The sequence below is a fragment of the Orcinus orca genome, chromosome 11, assembly GCF_937001465.1.
Source record: "Orcinus orca chromosome 11, mOrcOrc1.1, whole genome shotgun sequence".
Classification (NCBI taxonomy): domain Eukaryota; kingdom Metazoa; phylum Chordata; class Mammalia; order Artiodactyla; family Delphinidae; genus Orcinus; species Orcinus orca.
Window position 1 is genome coordinate 66,500,565 of NC_064569.1, and position 21,897 is coordinate 66,522,461.

The following is a 21,897-nucleotide window of genomic DNA, read 5'->3' on the forward strand; positions in this document are numbered from 1 at the left end:
GGGCGGGGCGTTCAGGAAGGCGGAGAGACATCCCGCCCAGTGAAAGGTGGTGTACCGTAGCGGAAGTCGAGCGGAAACAGGTACGCGGCGGGACTGGCACTGGCGGGGCAGGGATGCGCTGCCTGGTAGCGAGCGGAGCCCCTTCTCCGCTTCCTGGAGGCGTGGGGCTGGACACTCCTCCCGAATCCCCTGTCTTCCATGGGTGCTTGTGTATTTCCACAGTTTAAAGAGAGCAAGAAACATTGCTAGGACCTTTCTTCATTTAGTAATTAAACAATCATTTTCTTAACTGGAGGGGAACAGTGCTTATAGATTGCATGTGGAGCACAGCAGAAGATAAATCAACACCTAACAATCAAGATCATTTCAAATGGTGATTATAGCCGAGAAGAAAATAAAACCAGTCAACTGTGATAGCGACTGTGTGAGGAGGCTGCTTTCACCTGGTTGGTCATGAGCATGAGAAGGCGCCGGCTGCAGTGAGCCGCAGGAAGGGATTTCAGGCCCACGGAATCGCGGAGGCCCAGGGCAGGAAAGAGCGGGGTGGGTTGAGGTTCAGATGCCTGAGTGGCTAAAGCCAGGTGCCGGGCAGTGGCAGGTGCGGCCAGGGAAGTAGGCAGAGCCGGATCGCGCGGGGCTCTCTGGGCCTCGGAAGGATGATGGGTTTGAAGTAGGATGAGAAAGCTTTGGGCAATTTAGTCAATATAGTGCCTTAATATACTTTACATTTGAAAAGATAACTGTGATAGTTATTTGAAGAACAGACTAGTGGGGCAAATCTGAGAGGCCAGTTAGAAGGCCATTTCAGTAATACAAGGAAGAGATGAGATGATGGTGGGCTAGGATGGTAGTACTGAAGACCGGGAATATTTGCTATCTCTTTTGAAAACTGTTTATAAAATATCTACTACTGAAACTTAGATTCTACTAAGGCAAGTACATTTTGGAAGTAGTATGATGAGAAGACACCAGCAGGATCCTGGGATTTCTTCTACTTTGTTTCCAGGCGGTCCCAACCTTGCCCTTGCTGGTGAACTTTATTCACTTGAGCATTCTCTGAAGGCAAAGCACCACTGGGGGGCCTTCCTATGATAGAACTTGGTAAATAGTGGTTTCTTTAAAGTCACTGTTTATTGTTGGAAAGTTAGGCACTTTTTTTTTTTGGTCGTTAACACAGTTTATTATTGGCACACTTAACAGTAAAGCATACATAAAATCCAGCTGTTTTATAATACACGGAGCCACTGTCTTTACACGTATAGAGAAACGCATTAATATGCAAATGGGAAAATTAGTTTTTTTATAAAGTTTCACATAAATACACTGGAATTGCTCCCAAAGAAAAGTCCTCATAAAAGAACCAGGTTAGGGCTTTACAAAATATTATACAGGAAATATACTATGAAAAGAAACAACAGTCAACTCAGATACAACAAGAAAAACACAAAAGAGTTTCAGATTTATTAAACTGCCCACAAAATTAATGGATTACATGGCTTGAAAATATTTGGATCAACAGAAATTTTACAAACGCCTACATTCTCAATGGGCCAAGTGCCTTTCTTGACATAAAAATCTGCCTTGGTGCCTTTGATGACAAAAAGACCTTTCTTGTTTCAGCACTCGGGCTCGATTGAACCAACTCAGGATGGAGGACCAATTGACATTAGCTCGGCCATAAATTACCCTGCTGGGCCCTCTTAGCTGTTACCCTATGAAAGAAAAGGTGAAGGGGGAAAAGAAGATAAAGGTACATTTAAATTACTTTCCAAAAGTGAATTTTTTTCCTTTTCTTTTTTTACTGAAACAAGTAACTCTCAGATGCAAGTCAAAAAGCAGAAAATATTTTACAATATTAAAAAGTCTATCTGTAGTTGGGTTCGGCATAGAATGAGATCCTGAGCACTGAGGGTTTATTAACAATATGGCGTTTGTTGGATGGTTGGGTGGGGCGGGGGGAATGAAATTAACAAATGTGGTTAAAACCGAGCCAGGAGAAGCCTAGCTTTTGCTCTTACTTTAATTACGATCACTGCCAGTATCTGTGTTACCTGTGAAGGCCTCCAGGGAGGGGTCATGGAAGTTTATTTGGAATGATCCTCTCAATTAAAAAAAGAAAGAAAGAAACTCAGATCCCTGTGGTTTAGAAATAGTTATTTGCATGGAAAAGTTTTAATGTCTCTTCCTTTCTCTGCTGTGAGTAAGGATCTGAAATAGTGATTGTAACTCACAGGGGCTATTGACAGTGGATTCCGGAGCTGGTCAATCTTACTGGGAAGCTTGGGGTGGGGGGTTTTCTGATTTGGTCTCTTGAGTGGCGGGAGGTTTACTGTTCCATGGGCTACTGTTCCCCAGGGCTGGTGAACTGGTGAAGTCTTCCTCGTCGTCCATGCCGTTGGCTGCATCATACTGCGTGTTTTCTAATCTAGTGATTAGTCTTTTGTCCTCATCCCCAAACTCCCCTCCCATCAGAGTTGGCTCTCCTACCACCATCAAATCCTCTGAGGAGGACTGAAAGTGACTCCTTCAGGGCCCCTCAATGCTTCTCCTTAAATTGGCCAGAAGGGGTCACTGCTGTTGAATGACACAGGTCTCCATCCCTCCCAGGGTTGAGGCTGCAGTTCGGGATCGCTCCTAGCCCAGGTACCTGACTGGACAGACTCAGGTTGGCAGCTGGCGTCTTCTTGTCGCCCGTGCTGTTGGCAGTGTTCCCAGTGCTGCTGCTGGAGGTGCTGCTGCTGGAATTTTTTTCTTTTTGTCTGTTTCGTTGTCGGTTGCCTTGTGGGTTCTGGCGGCGCCACCATCCGCCGCCACTTCTGAAACAAGCAGGTCTTCAGGCAGTCTTGTGGACTGAGGTTGTAAGTTTTATGTCTGGACATCAGTTCCTGCATTGGCTCCAGTACTACACACAACCTGAGGTAGTTGACGGTGAAATTTGTTAGCCCCATCCTGGTGTTTTTGGACAGCTGATCCAGGACTTGAGGATCTTGTGCATGTAGGGCAAGAATGCTTCTTGGGACTAACTCTCTGTATTGTCTAATGGTAAAGTGCCATGTTTTTATTCTCATGAGATCATCAAAGGTGAACTCCAAGGTCAGTCTGCCTTCTGTACACATCTTGGTAAACATGGGCTTCCCGTGCTGGGTGACCATCGCGCGCTGTCTCAGTCCACCGTGATGGATGAGCTGTGGTAGGATTCTTTTGAGTGTTTGAGAATGTAATACAGCTCAGTATTACAAACACAGTGCTAAAGTAACGGGGGATGAGGGTCCTGCCGATAGCTGCTAGTGTTGGAGGGTCTCCTGCGGAGGCAGGGGGTGGCTGTGGCACACCGTGGGGACAAGGACCCTGGCGGCAGAAGTTCTGGGAAGTACTCCTTGGCGTGAGCCGTCCCAGAGTCTGCCATTAGCCCCACCAAAGAGCCGGGTAGGCTCCAGTGCTGGGTCGCCTCAGGCCAAACAACCAGGCATTTCTTCAGTTTACTCTCATAATGCCTAATACCTATGATAACGTGGCAACTTAAACTCCAAAAGAATTTAAGATCGTGTCTGTCCTGCTGTATTCCAGCACCTAGTAAAATACCTAGCATGCATAATTAAATACTCAATGAATATTTGTTGCATGAGTTAATGAATGACTCATTCTGGCTTCCAAAAGAGTAAAAGAAACTAATTAAATATGAAGCCCAAGACTTTCATATGGGTTTAGCCTAGGCTTCATACAGTGGAAGAATTAGATTGTTTACATATCCTAATAATAACAATAATAGGATTAATTGATATTTACTATTTTCCCTGCAGTGTGTTGTTTGTTTGCATATTTTCCCTTTTAATATTTACATTAGTCTGGCAAGATGGGTTCTGTTTTCCCCATTTGTGAAATTGCCAGTTGAGGAGGTAATATACTAGGGGCACAGCTTGTAATGGAGATGCAAGCCTGGGTCGTTGGACTCCACAGAGTCTGAGGTCTTTACCACTGTGATAAAGGTTTTTCTGGATTATTTAAGATTGAAGTACAAAGGGCATTTATTATCAAAACTGATATTTTGATGACATGGATACATTTCTTATGTTTTGTTTTGTTTTTATTGTTTCCCCTTCAAGAATGTAAGAATTGTTTTGTTCACTGTTGTATCTTTAGTGCCTAGAATGGTGCCTGGTCAGAGTAGGTGGTTGATAAATATTTGACGAACAAATAAATGAATAATGCCACTTATTTGTTCTCTCAGCTAGGAACAAAATACATCTTTTGAGAAACACAACCAATTTTGTGTCAACTCAACAATAATGGAATCTAGACTAGATTATTCACCTTTGAAATGTCTCTGACCCTGCCGAATTTTATATACAAGATATTCAATTGTACAAATGGTCTGCCACCTCCAGTATTAAAAATAATGAATTTTTTATAATATATGCTTGTAAGGAATATTAATTTTTGTTTATGTAAAGATTATGTAAATATGGACATTTTCTCCATTACTATATGAAGTCTGTTGTTTGTGTCAGAGTATTTTTTTCTCTTTGACCAGATTTGTATCTTATTAAAGAAGTGTTAGTTTCTCTATAAGTATAATTTAGCACTTAATTTTTATACTGTTGAGTCAGACAGGGTACAGATTCCAATTCTACCAGCTCTGTGACCTTGGGGAAGTTTGTTCATTCATTCATTCATTCATTCAGGGAACATTTACTTAGTGTCTGCTGTGTGCCAGTACTTTTCTAGGAACTAAGGAAATAGTAAATAAAGCAAATAAAAATCCTTATCTTCACCTTGCTTGCATTCTAGAGGGAATAGAGATAATTTTTTAAAAGTGCCACAAAGAATCAAGTAGCAAAGAGAGGAGTAAATAAGGGGATGGGCAGGAGGAAGATATGTTTGCAATTGTAAATAGGTTTCCTAGCAAAACTTCATGGAAATAACTCTGGACAAAAAATCTAAATAAGGAGAAAATGGAGTCATGAAGCTATCTGGAGGCAGAGCATTCCAGATAGTGAGAACAGGGAGTGCAGAGGCCCTGATGTGGGAGCAGGCATGGTGTGATCAAGGAGCAGCAAGGAGACCTGAATGGATTTCCATTAGGGTCTCACAAGAAGTGTGGTTTTCTGCCAGCTTGATATGAGGAGTTAAAAATGCACAGTGTGTGAAAGTACACTAGCATATGTTTGGCATAATCATTTGGTATTTTATGAGACCAAGTTGTTTCTGAAAATCCTCAGTGTAGCCATTTCAGTAGATTTCTCTTGCCAGGTGATATTCTGGCCTGGTCAGAGTCCTGAAAGTTTCTTTTCCTCTGTTCATCTAAAAAGAACTAGAGAGAAAACAGTATTAATTCTCCACAATTAAAAAGGAAAGATGGTGAAAATAACTATTTTAAGGGCATAAATTATGGGTGTTGTGGTTTGAATTGTGTCCCCCCCAAATTCATAATTCGAAGCCAAAAACCCCAATGTGACTATATTTGGAGATAGTCTTTAAAGAGGTAATTAAGGTTAAAAGAGGTCAAAAGGGTGGTGCCCTAATCCAATAAGAAGAGGAAGAAACACCAGAAGGGTGCACACAGAGGAAAACTATGTGAGGACCCAGTGAGAAGGCAGTTGTCTGCAAGCCAGGGCGAGGGGCTTCACCGGGAACCAGCTAGCTCCGCCAGCACTTTGATTTTGCACTTCCAGTTTCCAGACTGTGACAGATTTCTGTTGTATAAGCCACCCAGCCAGTGGTATTTTGTATGGCATCTTGAGCAGACTAATGCTATGGGCTTTGCAGACTGACTGCCTGGTTCAAGTCCTGGCCTCACCACATACTCGTTTGGTTAGCTTGGGCTGCAACTCTTTGTGCCTCAGTTCCTCATCCATAAAATTGGGATAAATAATTATAGTACCTACTTGATGGGGCAGTCTGAAAGTTATGTGAGTAAATACATGGTAAGCGTTAAGCGGAATGCCTAACAAAGAGCAGCACTTAACCCACGCATTCACTTGACTCATGTTTACTGAGTGCCTTCTACCTACCAGGCCCTGTTCTAGACCCTACTGTTATGATACTGAACACAATAAAATCCCTGCGCATGCGGAGCCTATGTTTTAGTGAAGGTTGATACCCAGAAAACTGTATGTACACGCGCACACACACCCCACTCGTTTTCCAGGAAGGGAAAGTGAAAAATGGTCTATCTGAGGGAAGAGTGTGTCGGGCCAGGTGAATAGCAGGCACCAGGTGGGCACATGCTGTGTGTGCTGGGAGCACAGCAGAGCCATCCAGGTGAGACTGATCAGAGATGAGGTTTGAGTAGCGGCCTGAGGCAACTTCATGTGGGACTTGCAAACCATACTGAGGGCTTGGCTTTTACTCTGAGTGGAATGGAATGCTCTTCAAGGACTTCATGAGGGGGTATGCTGTGTGATTTATGTCTCAGAGGGATGACTCCGGCTTCTTTGTGGAGAAGGTGAGGGTGGAGGAGGTGAGGGTGGAAGCAGGAGGACAGGATAAGGCTATTAAAATAGTCCAGGGTGGGCTTCAGGTAATGGCTGCTTGAAGAGGTCAGGCAGTTCCTCCAGCAGGTAACAATGACAAACACTGACCGTATTATTAAAAACTATTGGAAGGTTCTGGAAGGTGACCAAAGGGGGACAGAAATACGAGCAGAGTTTGCTGTTGGAAAACTGCTACTGATTGGGAAGAACTGTGAACTCATGACTTTCTTGCTGGGGGTGCTTCAAACCCCCCTAGATCTGGCAGTCTGGAACGACATTCTTCCCAGCTCAAGATGGCCACAACAGAGTTCAGAGATGAGAGCAGATGGAAATTTAAGAAGCACATTCTGGAAGGAGGGCCACAGAAGGGCTGAGATCTAAGATGTGAGTATAAACTCTGGCTAAAACCCTGGATGAAGTATAGACACACACCCCCTCCCAAACACACACACACATGTGCACATGCGGGCACGGGAGACTAAGAGAATCCAGCAAAAACACTGACGAAACTAGGGGGATCGTGAACCCTTGAAAGACAGAGCTCCTGGCAAGATGTGCAGACTTGCTGCACCTTTGACAGAGTATATTCCCCAAGCTGTGTACACAGCTTGGGTGGCAAAAATCAAAAGCCTGATTGAATTTCTGTATCAATGGGCAGAATTCAGGGCTGGCAGAGTAACTGGAAATTTAGGCTGGGGAGCGTTGGAAACAAATGTAACCACAGAGAGGATGAGCCCCCCAATCTGACTATCAAATCCACCCAAATCTTCATCTGCCTGCTGAACTACGCAGGCTCAGGGATACCCTCGGGGGCAGGCTAATCAGCAACTGAGCAGAGACACCAGCTGCTGCTCACTGAGGGGGAGATAGATTTCAGTCTGAGTCCAAGCAAGTTCACTTCTTAGTAGAATAACAACAACAAAATCCTTAGAAAAACAAAATAGATCCACTATAATAAATTATCCACAATTCTGCTTTTCAACCAAAAACTACTAGATGTGCAAAGAAACAGGAAAGTATGACTCATACTCAGGAAACTGATTCCAAGTGAGTCCTGATGCTGGATTTAAGTAGCTGTGTTCAGAGAATTAAAAGAAAGTGTGACCCAAGGGGGGAGAAAATGAGTTAATAGGAGCCGATCCTGATTGGGCTCAGATGTTGGATTTAAGTGGCTATCATAAATATGTTCAAAGAAATAGAAGAAAACAGCCTAAGAATTAAAGGGAAACCCAGTATTAATATTAATTATACGACCTCCCTTATAATTGTTTTCATTGGAAGCGTACACACTCATTGACAATTATATTGTTACACACGACCTGTTGCTGATGACACGCTCTCACACAGTTTCTGTGGGGTAGGAATTCAGGAACAGATTAACGGATGGACCTGGCTTAGGGTCTCACGGTTTCACAGTCCACTTGCTGGTGGAGCTGCAGTTGCTGAAGTTGGTTGAGGTTGGGGAACTTGCCCCCACAATGTCTCACTCACATAGGGGGGTAGTTGGTGCTGCCTGTTGGCACAGGGCCTCAGTTTCTCACCATGTGAGCCTCTGTGGGGCTCCTTTCATGAAGGCCGTTGTGTTTGCACGATGTTCTTGTTTTTGTCTGTGCTCAGTCATGGTTGTGGACTTCGCATGGTCACAGACTTGGTCTGATATTGGTGTACTACTGTAAACGCTTTCATGTTTAATAGGGAAGAGTGTGGTCTGTGTGCCAGCGCCAGCTCCACCCCAGCTATAAGCTGCTATCTCTCTGTCACAGCTGATTGTTATTGTTGTTATTTTTTTCCTTTTTCACAAGTGTATTACCAATCTTACAAAGTTGTAGTAAAGCTGAAAAATGATGTAATCTGGCTCCTAACATAGAACTGGGAATATAGCATGGATTCAATAAGTTGTGGCTAATAAATGATGAGGGTTGTGGTAATGATGATGTTGGTGGTGATGGTGTAATTAGGTCTTTCTTTCCTTGGAAAAAATAAATTGTCAGGAACTTCTGGAAATGTATGTGCTCCTATAACACCCCATATACTCTCCCATATCAACACAGGTCATCCTGTTGTCATCGTCCACTGGCTTGTCCCTATCTGCAGCTAGATTATAAACTCTCTAAAAACAAAAGTACAGTGTTTGCCTTTTTCAGTTTTGTGTTCTTAGCACATTGAACAGTTTCTGCCATATAGATGAGTAAATTATTCTTGAAGATCGAAGTGAAGCATAGATCTATAAAGAATGTTATTGAAGGTACCCATGGAAATATGGTACTGAACTAGATAGCTATGGTGTGGTTTCTGTCCATATTATGTTTGTCATCATTGTTTTTGTATGACTTGATCCAACTCATAGGTTTTTTAACTTAATTTGCTATTCTTTTCCAGTGTGAAAATGCAGTACTTCATTCAGTACATTGAAAATTACAGAAAGATACCATGAGAATCTGGAGATAAAATCAAGGCAGGCATCATTTCAGGCTAAAATTTCTGAAAGTTTATCACATATATGGGTGAGATTAACCATCTGCAGAAAAAAGCCAGTAGTGATAGCTTCTAAATACTGATAAAATGAACAGTCTCCTATATCTCCTCTCAAGGATTAAGATTTTGTTTTCCCCACTTCAAGGGACCTAGGCTGTGTCCTTAGGAAGTAATGACTACATATATAAATCTGTAACATTCTCAAGTGAATTATCTTTTGGTCTTCAGGAGTTAATTGGTCTTCATAAGTATAGAAAAATCTTCCAAAAGGCAAAACGGAAGAGATTCTGAGTTAGGATAGCCAAAATACTTTATGAAACCAACATAGATCATGACTACACAGGCCACTCAAACAGCTACCCAGCTTGATTAAAATTTTCTTTAAGAATATCTGGCTTTATTTGTTCTAGTTGTAATTCTAAAATTAGGAGACAGTGTCTCATCAAATGAGTGATATGGGTTATCTCAATGTAAAGTAATAAGTTTATAAAGTCAGTTTCTTGTAACTTTGCTTAGAATCAGTTGTGGAAAACCTATTCAGCTCTCAGGAAATCCAGGTTTCTGTGCCTGCAAAGCCATCCTCTGTGACTTTGCCAAAGCCCAGGGCTGCTCTAAGACTCTTTCAAAGCCTCCAGGGCCTCTCTTGACTCTCTTCTTTCAGCTTCTTGAGGCCCATATGCTACTTCTCCTGTTTCTTGTTATCTCAACTTACATGATCCTTACCAGGATTGGGTGCTGAATAAATGTTTAGAATTGGTTCCTTTTGGTGAGCATCTGCATAATTAATTTACTGTCATTTTAACTGAACAACACAGGAAGTTTTTGCCTATGATAGATTATTTTGTTGCGGTTTCTCTTAAAGTATTTTTATTGCACCTCAATAAACTAAATTGCTTCTTGGCCATTCTAAGTATTTTTTTCTTGGTGGTGGTGATGGTGGTGATTATGGTGCATTGAAATTGTGCTCACATTTAATTTGAAACACATGAAGCCAGAAAGCATGTTGGAAATAGAAAGTGAGAACAACAGAGAAATAATTAGTGTCGTCTGTTTTACTCTGTCGTATTTAACTTTTATCCTTTCACTTTCCATATGTATTTTCCTGAACACTATTTTCCCTTTTTATATTTTTCTGGGTCTTTTTAGCAGACTTCAAGTGTGGAAATAATTTCATACAACAAAAAGATAGTGGCAACTGTCAGCCCAGTTCCTGGGTTGCTACTGTAATTATGGGTAAGGGTGACAAAAATGCAAACAGATCTTTGGGAACTCAGGATAATTTGTCATCATATTTTATTTATTTGATATATATAAAGTGCTTTCCAATTGTTCCTTTTAGGTAGGGCCATTTAGAACTTGAATTTATATTCTAGTTTTTAATGGTTACCCCCCCAACTTCTGATTTCCCCCATATCATTCAATTATTAAGAAGTTTAGTAAAACAAAGTTCATGAAGATTCCTCTTATCTATGGCAATTTTTTCCCTCATTCTACTTAAATTATGCTTATATTTAGCCAATCAGAATAAATGTGTCTTCTGTTTGTTTAGATATTCACTTTTATGTTGCTTGGTACTTTAAATTATTTATTTATTTTTGTTAGACGGGCATTATCTAAAAAACTCAGACTAGTAACTTAGACCATCAACAATAAGAGAGGATCTGTTTAGTACTAAAAATACTGGAGAGAAAAGTGTTATCTTTTCAAAGTTAGATTAATTTTAAAACTATGAAATTTATATTAAGAATTAATAGCTATCTACCAATGAATAAAAGAATAATTTTACGTTGTTTTAAATATTTAAAATGATCTCTAGAAGCCAGAGAAAAAATACTTAGTTGAATTGTCTGTTATAATATTAACATTGGGTAAAGTAAAAGTTGAGGAAGAGTAAAAGATAGTGATTCTTAATCTCTTAGGTCACAAATCCCATTAAAAGGCTAATTCAAATGAACACTATCATACCTCTTCCTTAAAAAGAGGCATATATGCTCACACATAGATGTAAAACTTTACAGATAGCTTTCGGTGATTCATAAGCTTCTTTAGCTCTTAGACCTCAGGATAAGAACCGCTGGTTGAAAGCATTATTAGTATTACAAAGCTCTTTGACTTCATCTTGCTTTAGACCAGCACTTGTACTCATTCTTCTTCTTCTCGTCGCTTTTTGTTCCTTATTATGATATATATTTTCAAACATTTCTTTAACTAATCTTTATGAAGTTCTGAAACTTCCCTTGTGAGGGGAACTGCATTTCCGATATAGCTGCAGAGTATTAGACTGGTATCTTTAGGCAATACCAATAACAGTTACTGAAAATGAATTCTTCCCTCTTTCTTGATCATTAAAATCAGAGTGGCGAATGTAAGGTTTAGGTGGGCATTTTATTTGTTTTTTCTCTATTGCAGTCACCTTAAATAATGGTCCCTAAAGAATAAAATTGATCTGGTTTTTATGAATTATACACATCATTTACAAAAATTAAACAAGTAAAGAGCAAGATCGGAGCAAGATCTGCTGGAGGTATGGTAGGAATTAGAGAAAGTGTATATTTAATGCAAACTCCTCTTGCAGGTTCCTTTTACTTGGCACCTGATTATAACTGAATTCAGTTGAGTAGAATAGACACACATCTATTTTGTGTTAATGTTGGAATGTAAGTAATGGAGTTTAGAATAAGAATAGCAGATGAAATTAAACTCAAGTTAATGAAATGTACAATGGAAAGTACAATTTTAAGAGACAGGTGTGACTTAATTTTACTCTCTCAAAATCCCTTATTAGTAATTTAATTTTACTTACAATTACTGTTTATCTGGGACAAAAAGTCTTTATTTTTCCTGCCTCAATAATAAACAAACTGTAAAGTCTTTTTTTATTCTTGAAAGCCTGGAAGTCTAGGCCCAAGTCAATGTGTGTATAGAAAGGAAATACTGGTCTTCTCAGTAAGAGATCAATGGCAGCGTTAGTTACTAAGATACTGCCATCCTTGAGGCACTGTGGGGCAGTGAAGCCTGCCGTGGTGTTCAGAAAATGGCAGCGAAAATAGGAAATGAGATCTCTGAGGTGGGAACAAGAGAAGAACAAAGAGATTGATTTCATAGCACTTACTGCTCTGAAATAGGTTCGTTTTTATTCTTTACAATTATAAAGCAATTTTTAAAGTTTTAGAATCTAAAATTTATTTTGTATTTTGCTAACAAAATCATATTTGGTTTATTAAATTGAATTTATTTTTCAGAAAATGTTTACAAATATTTAATTTATTCTTCAGTGCTTCTAATTTTAAATGGAGTTTGAAGTTGTGGAATTTCTAGTAATCTATCTCTTGGTTTTGGTTATTTTCTGAAAATAGAGACTTCTGATGTAGGAAATTAAAACACTGTAGTAAAGCAGACTTGAAACTATATTAGGTCTTTAAGGCATGGTCAGGATTATAATCTATCTACTGAATTTCACTTCAAATTTAGTAAGAAATATCATTGGTAATAAAATTTCTCCCTTGAGCTTTCAAGCTGATTCTAGGACATGGTGTCCACTGCTAACCACTGGGCTCCCAAACACTGAGAAATTCTTGCTTTCAACCTACTTACACTGTAGAACCCAGTGCTGGCTGTTGGACTTGCACGTTGTGTCTCAAGTTGCAGCTTACCTGTCCCTAGTCATGCTTTCATTCTAACAATGGAGGGCTTGCATCCAACTTCCAGAGCCCAAACTTCCTTTCTCCCAGCAGGCCCCATGTTTAGAAACTGAATGTTTGTATTGATCATTATTTCAAGTTCTTCTCTAGTAGCCTATATGGTATTCTGGGCCTAAATATTTGAGTATTTTCTGCCCCACATTCTTCCAACAAAGTCCCAAGTGCTGTGTTAGGACACTCAGTTACTTAATTCGGACTTTGTGCTTTGGGAGTTGCCTCCTATATTCTAGGCACTGTTTTAGGATGGTGTGTGTGTGTGTGCGGGTGTGTGTGTAATTAAATACTTACATGTATATATGTATATGTACATATTTAAATATATGCCTATGTGCATATATATGTGTACTCCTTAAAATACTGTAAAGGAGATATTTGCCCCCATTTAATAGATGAAGATATCAAGTCTTAGAGCAGATAAATAGATTGCTCATGGCCACAGAGGGAGAGGCAGTCTGAGAACCAGAATTCAGACCGAGTTCTTGCTCATTCATTTACCCATTCATTCATTGAGTATGTACTATGACAAGCATCATTCTAGGTTCTCAGGATACAGCAGTAAACAAAAATATGTCCTCTTGCATGTTACTTACTATGTCAGATGGTGATAAGTGCTATAAAACATTGATACAGGATCAGTGAGGAATGAGAGTTGAGTGAGGTTGCAGTTTTAAATAGGGTTGTCAGAGAAGTTTTCACTGAAATGGTGACATTTGATTAAAGACCTAAAGGAGGTGAGAGACAGAACCATGAAACTATCTGAGAGAAGATGGTATCAGACAGAGGAAAAAACAAGTGCAAAGACCTGAGTAAGCGCATCCCATGTGGCATCTCAAAAGAATTCTAACTGGGAATTGCTGAGCCCTCTGGAATCCACACTGAACATTCGTGGCCCACATGCCTTGTAAGTGATAAGACACTGTATCCCGTAGATGAATCATGAGTTGTTAACAAATTAGCTTTATCAGGTTCAGTTATTACCTTGCACATCGTAGGCATCCCAGAATTGTTTATTGTTTAACAAGTTTATTTTTTATATACCAAATCAATTTTCTAAACTTCTGTTTCTTTGTATGATATTTTTATTTTCCTTCAAATTAAACTATGAAAAGGGTTTGTTAGAGTAGTAGTACTGTGGTTAGATTTTCCTGTTTTTATATTTAATTTGATTTCTATAAAAACTTAGTTAATGTGAAAATGCTTTTGAAATGGTTCCGTGTAATGGAACATTCAGTGTAATGTTAATATTGGCACAATAAGGATATGCATATCAATTTTTGTTAATTATATCATTCCTTCTAAGAGCGTGGTTTACATGTTGAGATAACATTCATATGCAGCCATAAATTATGTTGGAGCTTATGCAAAAAGTTTCCTAGCACATAATGGAGTAATATAAATTGACTTATTTTAAAAAGCAACAGTATATATTCTGTTTCTTCCTTAAATAGATTATAGGGTTATGGATATACTTAAACATTCATAAAATTTAAAATATCCTATATATAATTTTCATAGTTCAGCAAGACAGCTTTAACTTTTGACTGAAGTCTACGAAACAAGTATAAAAGATTGAAGCCTAAAGTCAACTGTTGGTAGAAGCCAAAGCCTTAAAATGTATAATTAAACTTGCATTGAATATAAGTAGATTTCCATTTTAGAAAACATGTTCAATTCAGCACAACCAGCACTTACTGAGCATTCTGCTATGGGAGTTGTATTGTTAAGGAAAAAAATCACTACTGCGGTAACACTGGTGGTACTAATAGAGTTTGAACCGCGGCGGTGATGGGGGGGGAGGGGGGTCCCAAATGAAAGACATTTTTACATTAGGTTTAATGGGTGACTGGATATGTGCATTGAGGGTACAAGGAGCATTTAAGATAATGTAGACTTTTAACTTCGGCACTGAGTGACTGATGACACTATTAAACAGGATAGTAAATAGGAAAAGGGAAAGGTTTGGTGAGCTTGAGAACTTACAGTTCAGTTTTGGGCTTTTTGAATTGGAGACATCTGTAGGACATGTAAAAGTGAGTCCATAACATTTCTATGTCCTTGTGAAGATTGTTATTAAGAGGGCACTGTTGACTTCTTCTTGAAATTCTGGACCATAGGACATTTTTAGGGTGTGTGATAACAGTAGTGACCTTTGCCCTAACCCCTGTAACACAGTTAAACGTCAGAATTTAGCACATAATTGTATTTTATATCACATTCTAAATGTTTTAAATCACTTTTGTCTCACCTTGTGATTGTAAACATTAGGGCTGAGATGAGGTTTTATGCTCTTCTAACAGGCTCCGAAGTACTGTTGAAGTCCCTGTAGTGGCCTCAGTGAAAACTACTACCCCAGAATCTTAGAATTTGTTTCTCTCAGTGTATCTGGTGACGCTACAGTAGTAAATGTATTGAGGAATTGCTTTCGTTCATCCCTTCATTGATTCCCTACTTACTGAATACCTGGTATATGCAAGGTATTATTGCCTTACAACTGGGCATGAAGCAGTAGGGATACTTTGTTTCTAGAAATAGATAACTACAACAACATCTTATCATAAAAACTTTTAATTTTCTTTTCAGAGACTTATCAGTTGTTTTAAATGTAGAAATTACTCTTTTTACTTCATGAAATCTTAAAATCACTTCTGGTAAAGAGGGAGGTGTTGAGGGGAGTGAGGGAAGTGAAAGAATTAAGAAGATAAATGAGTTTGAAACTGTCTTAAAGATATTACCATGTATTGATCTCTGCCAGAGGGAATTCTTGTTAGACCCGATTCTGACAGTCAGTCTGCCTAGCACTTTTTTAACTGCTGTCTTTCCTGATTTCATTTGTTACTCACTGCAGTGGCATGTTGATCGAATGTGGGAATTAAGAACAAGGTCTGCCCACAGCCTTGGTTCACATGCCTTGCTACTTAGTGTTTCTGTGAACCTGGCTAAATTGCAGCCTCTCTAAGTTTTGGTTTCTTCCTCTGTAAGTGGGGATATGAGCACGATGTAACTAGCTTGTAAGTTCGTTCCATTAAATGTCAACTGTTTGGCACAGTGCCTGGCCCGTAGTATATGTGCAATAAATGTTAGCAATAATAGTGGTGAGATAATTGTGAATCCTAACAGTACTCTGTCTTCCTTAAAGTGCTAGATAATATTCAAGTAAAATACCAGACATTTAGTTTTGAAATTTTTTTATTTTAAATGTCAATATTATATATTCATTGATTGTTTCTATTTTATTTTTAGCTTTGAAACATTATTATTCATTTCTCTATCTTGAAATTTTCATAATCCAACATGTGTATGTATAACCTTTCTACCTTTCCTTGTATATTGATCTCTGCTGTAAAAAAAAAAAAAAAGGATAGGGTTATACTGATATCATATTTAATAGAATTAACTTCTCCCTTGCCTCTCTGGTGCCTTTGCTCCCTCATGCCCAAATAACCTATCTTGTAAGAAACTTCTATGGGTGTACAAAAAATAAGAGTAAATAAAGACAGAGCATGTAATAAAGCAGAACAAGTACTTCCAGTAGAGGGAGATATTGGCAAAACAATCAAACCGCAGAATATGCAGGTGCAATGGGTATCAAATTTAAAAATGAAGCTTTCCCTGGGTAAAAAATTTAACTAATTAAGAATTTAAGTAATAAGTTGGGTAACACTGTGGTTTTTATTTTGCTAGTTGCCAAACCCAAACTCAGTGTGCAAGTCTCTGGGAATGCACTATGAGTACTACGGATACTATTACCGTCACCACGGAACTTTCCTCACATACTGTTTCAGAGATAGAAGTAAAGACAAGATCATTGACACCTCTCATCTCTCTGAATCTCTAAAAATCGCAAGTAATGGAGGTTATAGGCTGGATCATTTGAAAACAAAGTTACAAAAGCTATATTTTCATAATTCAAAAAGATTTTTTTCAGAGTTCTAGACTATCTGAATAAACTGGTGTGGCCTTGAGTGACATAAACCAATGGACTGAATCAGAACACTATCCTTTTTATGAAAGGAAACATTGTTAAAAATTTAATATCTTTGCAGTTTAGATCTCCAAATTTCTGAAATTACTAGGAGGCCTATAATTAAAAGCAAATTAACAACATTAATTTGGCTTGGATTGGAATTTTTTCAAATATTTTTAGTAGGATAGTTAAATTGATTTGAAGCTTTACTTTTCCAACAGAAACATCACATTTCTTTCTGTTGGCAGCACTGTCCAATAACTGACTACTATAATAGCCCCTCTGCACTTTGAAATTTACTACTCTTATTCTATCACATGCTAAGAAATTGCCGCCCTGGAACTTGGGGATGTTGAGACTGCCCTTAAACCTGAGAGGCTCACTTAACAGTTGACTGAGTTTTCCCCTCTGTATCATGCCTAAATATTTTGATGTGGATTTTATTACTTTTTGGCTGCATTAGTAAATTCAGTTTGTAAAATGTCGAAAGAACTTTATATAATACACAAAATGTATCTTAAATAAACGCACTATAGTAATCTTGCAGTTTAAATTTCTATTTAATAGATTCAGAAATGGAAGTTATACATCTCTGCTGATTTTCTAGTTAATTAATTTGGTAAACATTACTACCATCAACTTAATAGATATTAGCTTTCAAAAGGTACTGTCTTAAACATGTAGTTTTTAGTTATTTAGCATTCTGCAAGCCTTCTTCAATTTTCTTTTAATTTTTGCCAGGGAGCATCATTGTTTTTTGTATTTAAGTAGGTTTTTATAATTTCATAGGTAACTTTGGAGTTTTTTGAACTACTAATACATATCAGAATGCCTTTTTTTAAACCTTCATAAATAAATTAATATGCATTAAAAATGGCTATAGGAAAATGAAACTGAACAAATAAAAAGCAAATCTGTACTGATGTGTATCCATTAGAGTAGTTAAGATTATGCTACAGTAATAAGCCTAAAAACTCAGTGACTAAAAACAATGAAAGTTACTATTCATGTATGCCACATGTTCATTGTAGTTTGACAGCAGTGATGCCTTTGTTGTCGTCACTTGGGGACTCAGGCTGAGGCAGGTTCTATCTTGACAATTGCAGTTCTGGGCAAAGAAAATGTAGTGATTCTTTTGATATTTTTAAAACTTCTGCCTGAAAATGGCATAGTTCACCTTGGCGAGATGTAACCACATCTGAGTTCAACAGGGTGAATGATCCTCACGCAGAGAGGGACACTGGATGTTGCAAACAGTGTGGCAGTTTACTCTTCTAAAGTGAGCATTCAGCAACTATCAGTAGTTTCTGTATGAAGCTTAGACAATGTCTGGTTTGAAACTGACTATGGGAAGAAAGTGAACTGTTTTCACCTAATCATAACCAGATTAGTTTTAGAAGTTGTATTGACAGTGCGTTGAACACATATACACACACGCCCACACAATTCTACATGGTCCATATGATGCAGGAACTGTTTTACAATAACATTTATACCATTGAGAATATTGCTGTTGTTCTACATGCAGTGTGCACAGGGAGTAACGACATTTGATGGACTGACCTCCTTTAAATTCACAGTTGTACGTCAGCCAGGACCATTCATAAATTTAATGAGTGCATTACAGTTTAGCACGGTTTTAAATTTCTTTCTTTCTTTCTTTCTTTTTTTTTTGGCTTTTAAAAACACAACAAAAAGGCCAAATTTTAATTTGGAATCTAAGTGTATAATGGTATAGTGTATTAAAGAGAAAACTGGCTGCTACAAATAGCTAATAGTTTAAATAACAAATATAATGGAAGCATTAGTGATATTGCCAAAATTCACACCAAAATGAAAATATTATAGTTTGTTATAAGATCGGTGATTTTTGTTTTTTGTTTTTTAAATCTCCAACAAATTAGCTAGTGATTATTTATTTTGTTGCTAACAATTCTTTTCATCTTGATTTTTTAGATACTACTGATTTTCCGAAAATATTTTGTGAAACTTCCCAGAAGCTGGTGAGTGTGGAAGCCTTTGCTCTGGCTGCTAAATATTATTCTGTACAAAACTTGGGAATATGTACTCCTTTTGAACAGTTGCTTGTAGCCCTTCGTGGAAATCAAAAACAGAGAACTGGTAGGTGTGTTTGTGTGTGTGTATGTATGTTTTTTAGGCATTTAGAAGCAATATATTGTTCATATATGTATATATTTCCAACATTTTCTTAATTTATTGTTAGACCTTATATTATGAGCCCCGATAGACTGATTTGTTCTAAATGAGTAGGTTTTCTTATGCACCATATTAAACAGAAAACTTAGGTATAGATCTCCATATTTTTTTCCTACATCATAGTCTAGTTATCAGTCTTTTCTTTTGTAGTTAATTGTTTTATATTTCAAGGAACATTTTTAAGAATGTTATATGAGTCTTTTCATTTTATTAATTCAAATTTGATTCATAGCAGCTAAACTAATAGAGATCCATCTTACAGACACCGCAATAGGATCTCTATTATTTTCATATTTAATTATAGAAAACATGAGCATCAACTGATGATTCTTATTAAGTTTTGTTTCTTTAGTAGCAGTACTTTAATTTTGTTTTATTTTTGTTCAGATGAAAATGTGAAGCCAGATGAGTTTATGAATTTGAAAAAATCTCATGAAGTTCAGGCAATGTCAGAGCTCATCAGCAGTGTTGCTGATTACTGTGGAATAAAGCAGGTAAGAGTATTTCCCTATATATTCATGTGTTTAAATTATTGCCATTTTGGGGGGTATCATTCAAATTTCCTTTTCTACTATCACCGTCTAGCCTTTAAAATGTCATTAAGTAATAGCTGATGTGAGATGTCACATCACATCTGATCCTTTAAAAATGCTCTCATTTCCCAATATACTGCAATAAAAACAAATTTATACTAAAAATAAGATATGACTGTTAATGTTTTGCCACAAATTTCACTCTTTCCAGAGTAGATAGCAGCTATGGTAATTCTTTTTTTCTTATGTTGTAACTCCAATTTGAGGCAGCATTATGAAGATGGCATTCTGCAAAATTGTTTACCACTAGGTGTTCTCAAGGACCTGGGTTACCATGCTGTGGTCTGGGGCACCTGCCTCATTATTGTAACATAAAGAAACTTGGATTCTTTCATAGTGTCAGAATTATAATGCATTCCTGTTGTAAAAAATAGCCTTTATGAAGGGTAGTAATGTCTGAAAATAGATGTTAAAATAAAATCAGTGATTGCCTCCATTGGCCTATAAAAATAGTAAGTTATTTTTCTTATCCCTACAAGAACATCTATGGGGGTAATGGAGGATTTTTTCCCTTCTTCAGTTTTTATTAGGTGTTAGAATCTTTTCCATGTATTCTTTCAGACTTGTGGAGAGTTTGAGATTGATTAGAAAACGATCACAGCTTGGGCCAGGCATGCAGAACCACTTATGGCAACATAGATCTCTAGAGTAGGAACTAAAAGGCAAGAGCCGAGGTAATCGTTTTCAACCTTTTCTCCAGTGTATCATATCTAAGCAGTACCTATCAGGATCGGTGACGGGCTCACCATGACAGTAATACTCAACCGGAGTAAAAAGGGCAAGTACACAGTAAAATTTAACAAACTGCTGCTGTACTAACACATGGATGAATATTAGAAACATAAAAATGGTTGGGAAAAATAAGCAATTTACAGAAGACTATGTATTTTATGGTATCATATTTAAAAAGCTCTTAAGCAAAATAATGGTATATTCTTAATGCAAAAAATATATGCAAAAAAACCATTAAAGAAGCAAGGGAATCATAAACAGTAATATGAGAATAGTTGTTACCTCTGGTAGGGGAAGCAGGGAGATGGGATATGGAAAGACAACATAGTTATATGAAATGGAAATACTAACATTCTAGTTCTTAGGATGGCTGGTGGGTTCATGGTTATAGCAGACGCTACTGGAGGCCTTATTCAGAAACTCTTGGGCCTCACCATTTCATGGTGTGCCGGGCTGCTTTCTACCTGGCAGTTTCTACATTTCTTTTCCTGTGGGTTTTCTCTGTCTGCTGAAGCATGGCACTGCCTGCATACAAGTTCTGGGGATTAATTCCTCCCTGTCAGCATCCTTGAATTAATGACTAATACACGTTGATAAACAGATACATCAACTCCTGGACTTTCCAGGTGGGGTGACTATGAGGTATGTGTTCTACAGTAGCTCTCCAAGTTTCTCAGTGTGATTAAACCCAGGTTGTCCTAAAGTGGTATTTTGCTTAAGAACATACTATTTATTGGGCTTTCTTCCTTTCTCTTTTTTCTCTTCTCTATTTCCCTGTCAGTGTTTTCTTCACCTCCCAAATAAATCACTCATACTTAAATCTTCGAGGGATATTTATTATTGTGCTTTATAACTTTACATTTCAACTACATTTATTCTTTTATTTATATGAAATATTACACAATAAATAACTTTAAATTAATAAAGTGGATTTATTTTATTTCTAAAGTGCAGAGAAAAAAATTTGAAATAGCATAATGTTTCATGTTAGACCTTCTCTAAGGGAACTTTTTTCATAGTGATGGAGATTGTATCTAGTGAGTGAAAAAAACCTGTATTAAAGACTTACAGGGTCTTTCTCTTGAAATTACTTAATAGCAATATTTGATTCTCAAAATAGTTAAGTTTGAAATGTATGACGTGTATACTATTTTTACTTTTAAAAAGCAGATTTAATAAATGTAGGTTTCATGGGGATAGTTGGAAACCCAGATACTAAAATCTTAACTTTACTAGTGACCAAAAAGAACTAGAGAAGAGAAAAAAACAATTGGTTTTTGCCTCAACCACATTGCTCCCTACATGCCAAAAACCTTTGCCTCTCTCATCCCCATTACCAAGGCTTCTTACTTCTTAATTTTTATTTCTAAAATATGTTCATTCATTCACACTTGAATGCATGCGTTCATTTATTAAATATTTCTTTGGCTCCTACCATGTATCAGGTGCCATTATAGATGCTGAGGATACAGTAGTAAACAAAACAAAACACATCTTTGCCTTTATGTCATTTATACTCTAATGAGGAGAGATAGATAATAAAATCATTATAAGTATATTTTATTGTATATGTTGATATACTTTAAGGAGAAAAAAAATAAAAAGGAAGTAACTAATTCAGGGATAGGGTATTAAAGCTTTTGATTAGGAAGAGAGGGGCAAGTAAGACCTCATTGTAAAGATAACATTTGAGTTAAGACCTCCTTCAAGAGGTAAGAGAGTTATCCATTAGAATATCCGGA

The 21,897-nt window shown here is 37.6% G+C and overlaps 1 protein-coding gene and 1 pseudogene across 6 annotated transcripts in view; one reads left to right on the forward strand and one right to left on the reverse strand.

Annotated features, from left to right (window-relative positions):
- The window catches only part of METTL25 (methyltransferase like 25), a 131,593-nt gene that overhangs the window by 314 nt on the left and 109,382 nt on the right, over positions 1–21,897 (forward strand). For all 6 annotated transcript variants that reach the window (XR_007470037.1, XR_004477331.2, XM_012537039.3 and 3 more), the window contains exons 2-3: positions 18,570–18,734; positions 19,218–19,324. Coding sequence is in view for 4 of the 6 variants with exons in the window: in XM_012537039.3 (XP_012392493.1) it covers positions 18,570–18,734; positions 19,218–19,324 (272 nt within the window). In the remaining 2 variants the exon portion in view is untranslated. The remainder of the gene's footprint in view (positions 1–18,569; positions 18,735–19,217; positions 19,325–21,897) is intronic.
- Positions 1,111–3,187, reverse strand: LOC101279423 (LIM domain-binding protein 2-like; annotated as a pseudogene).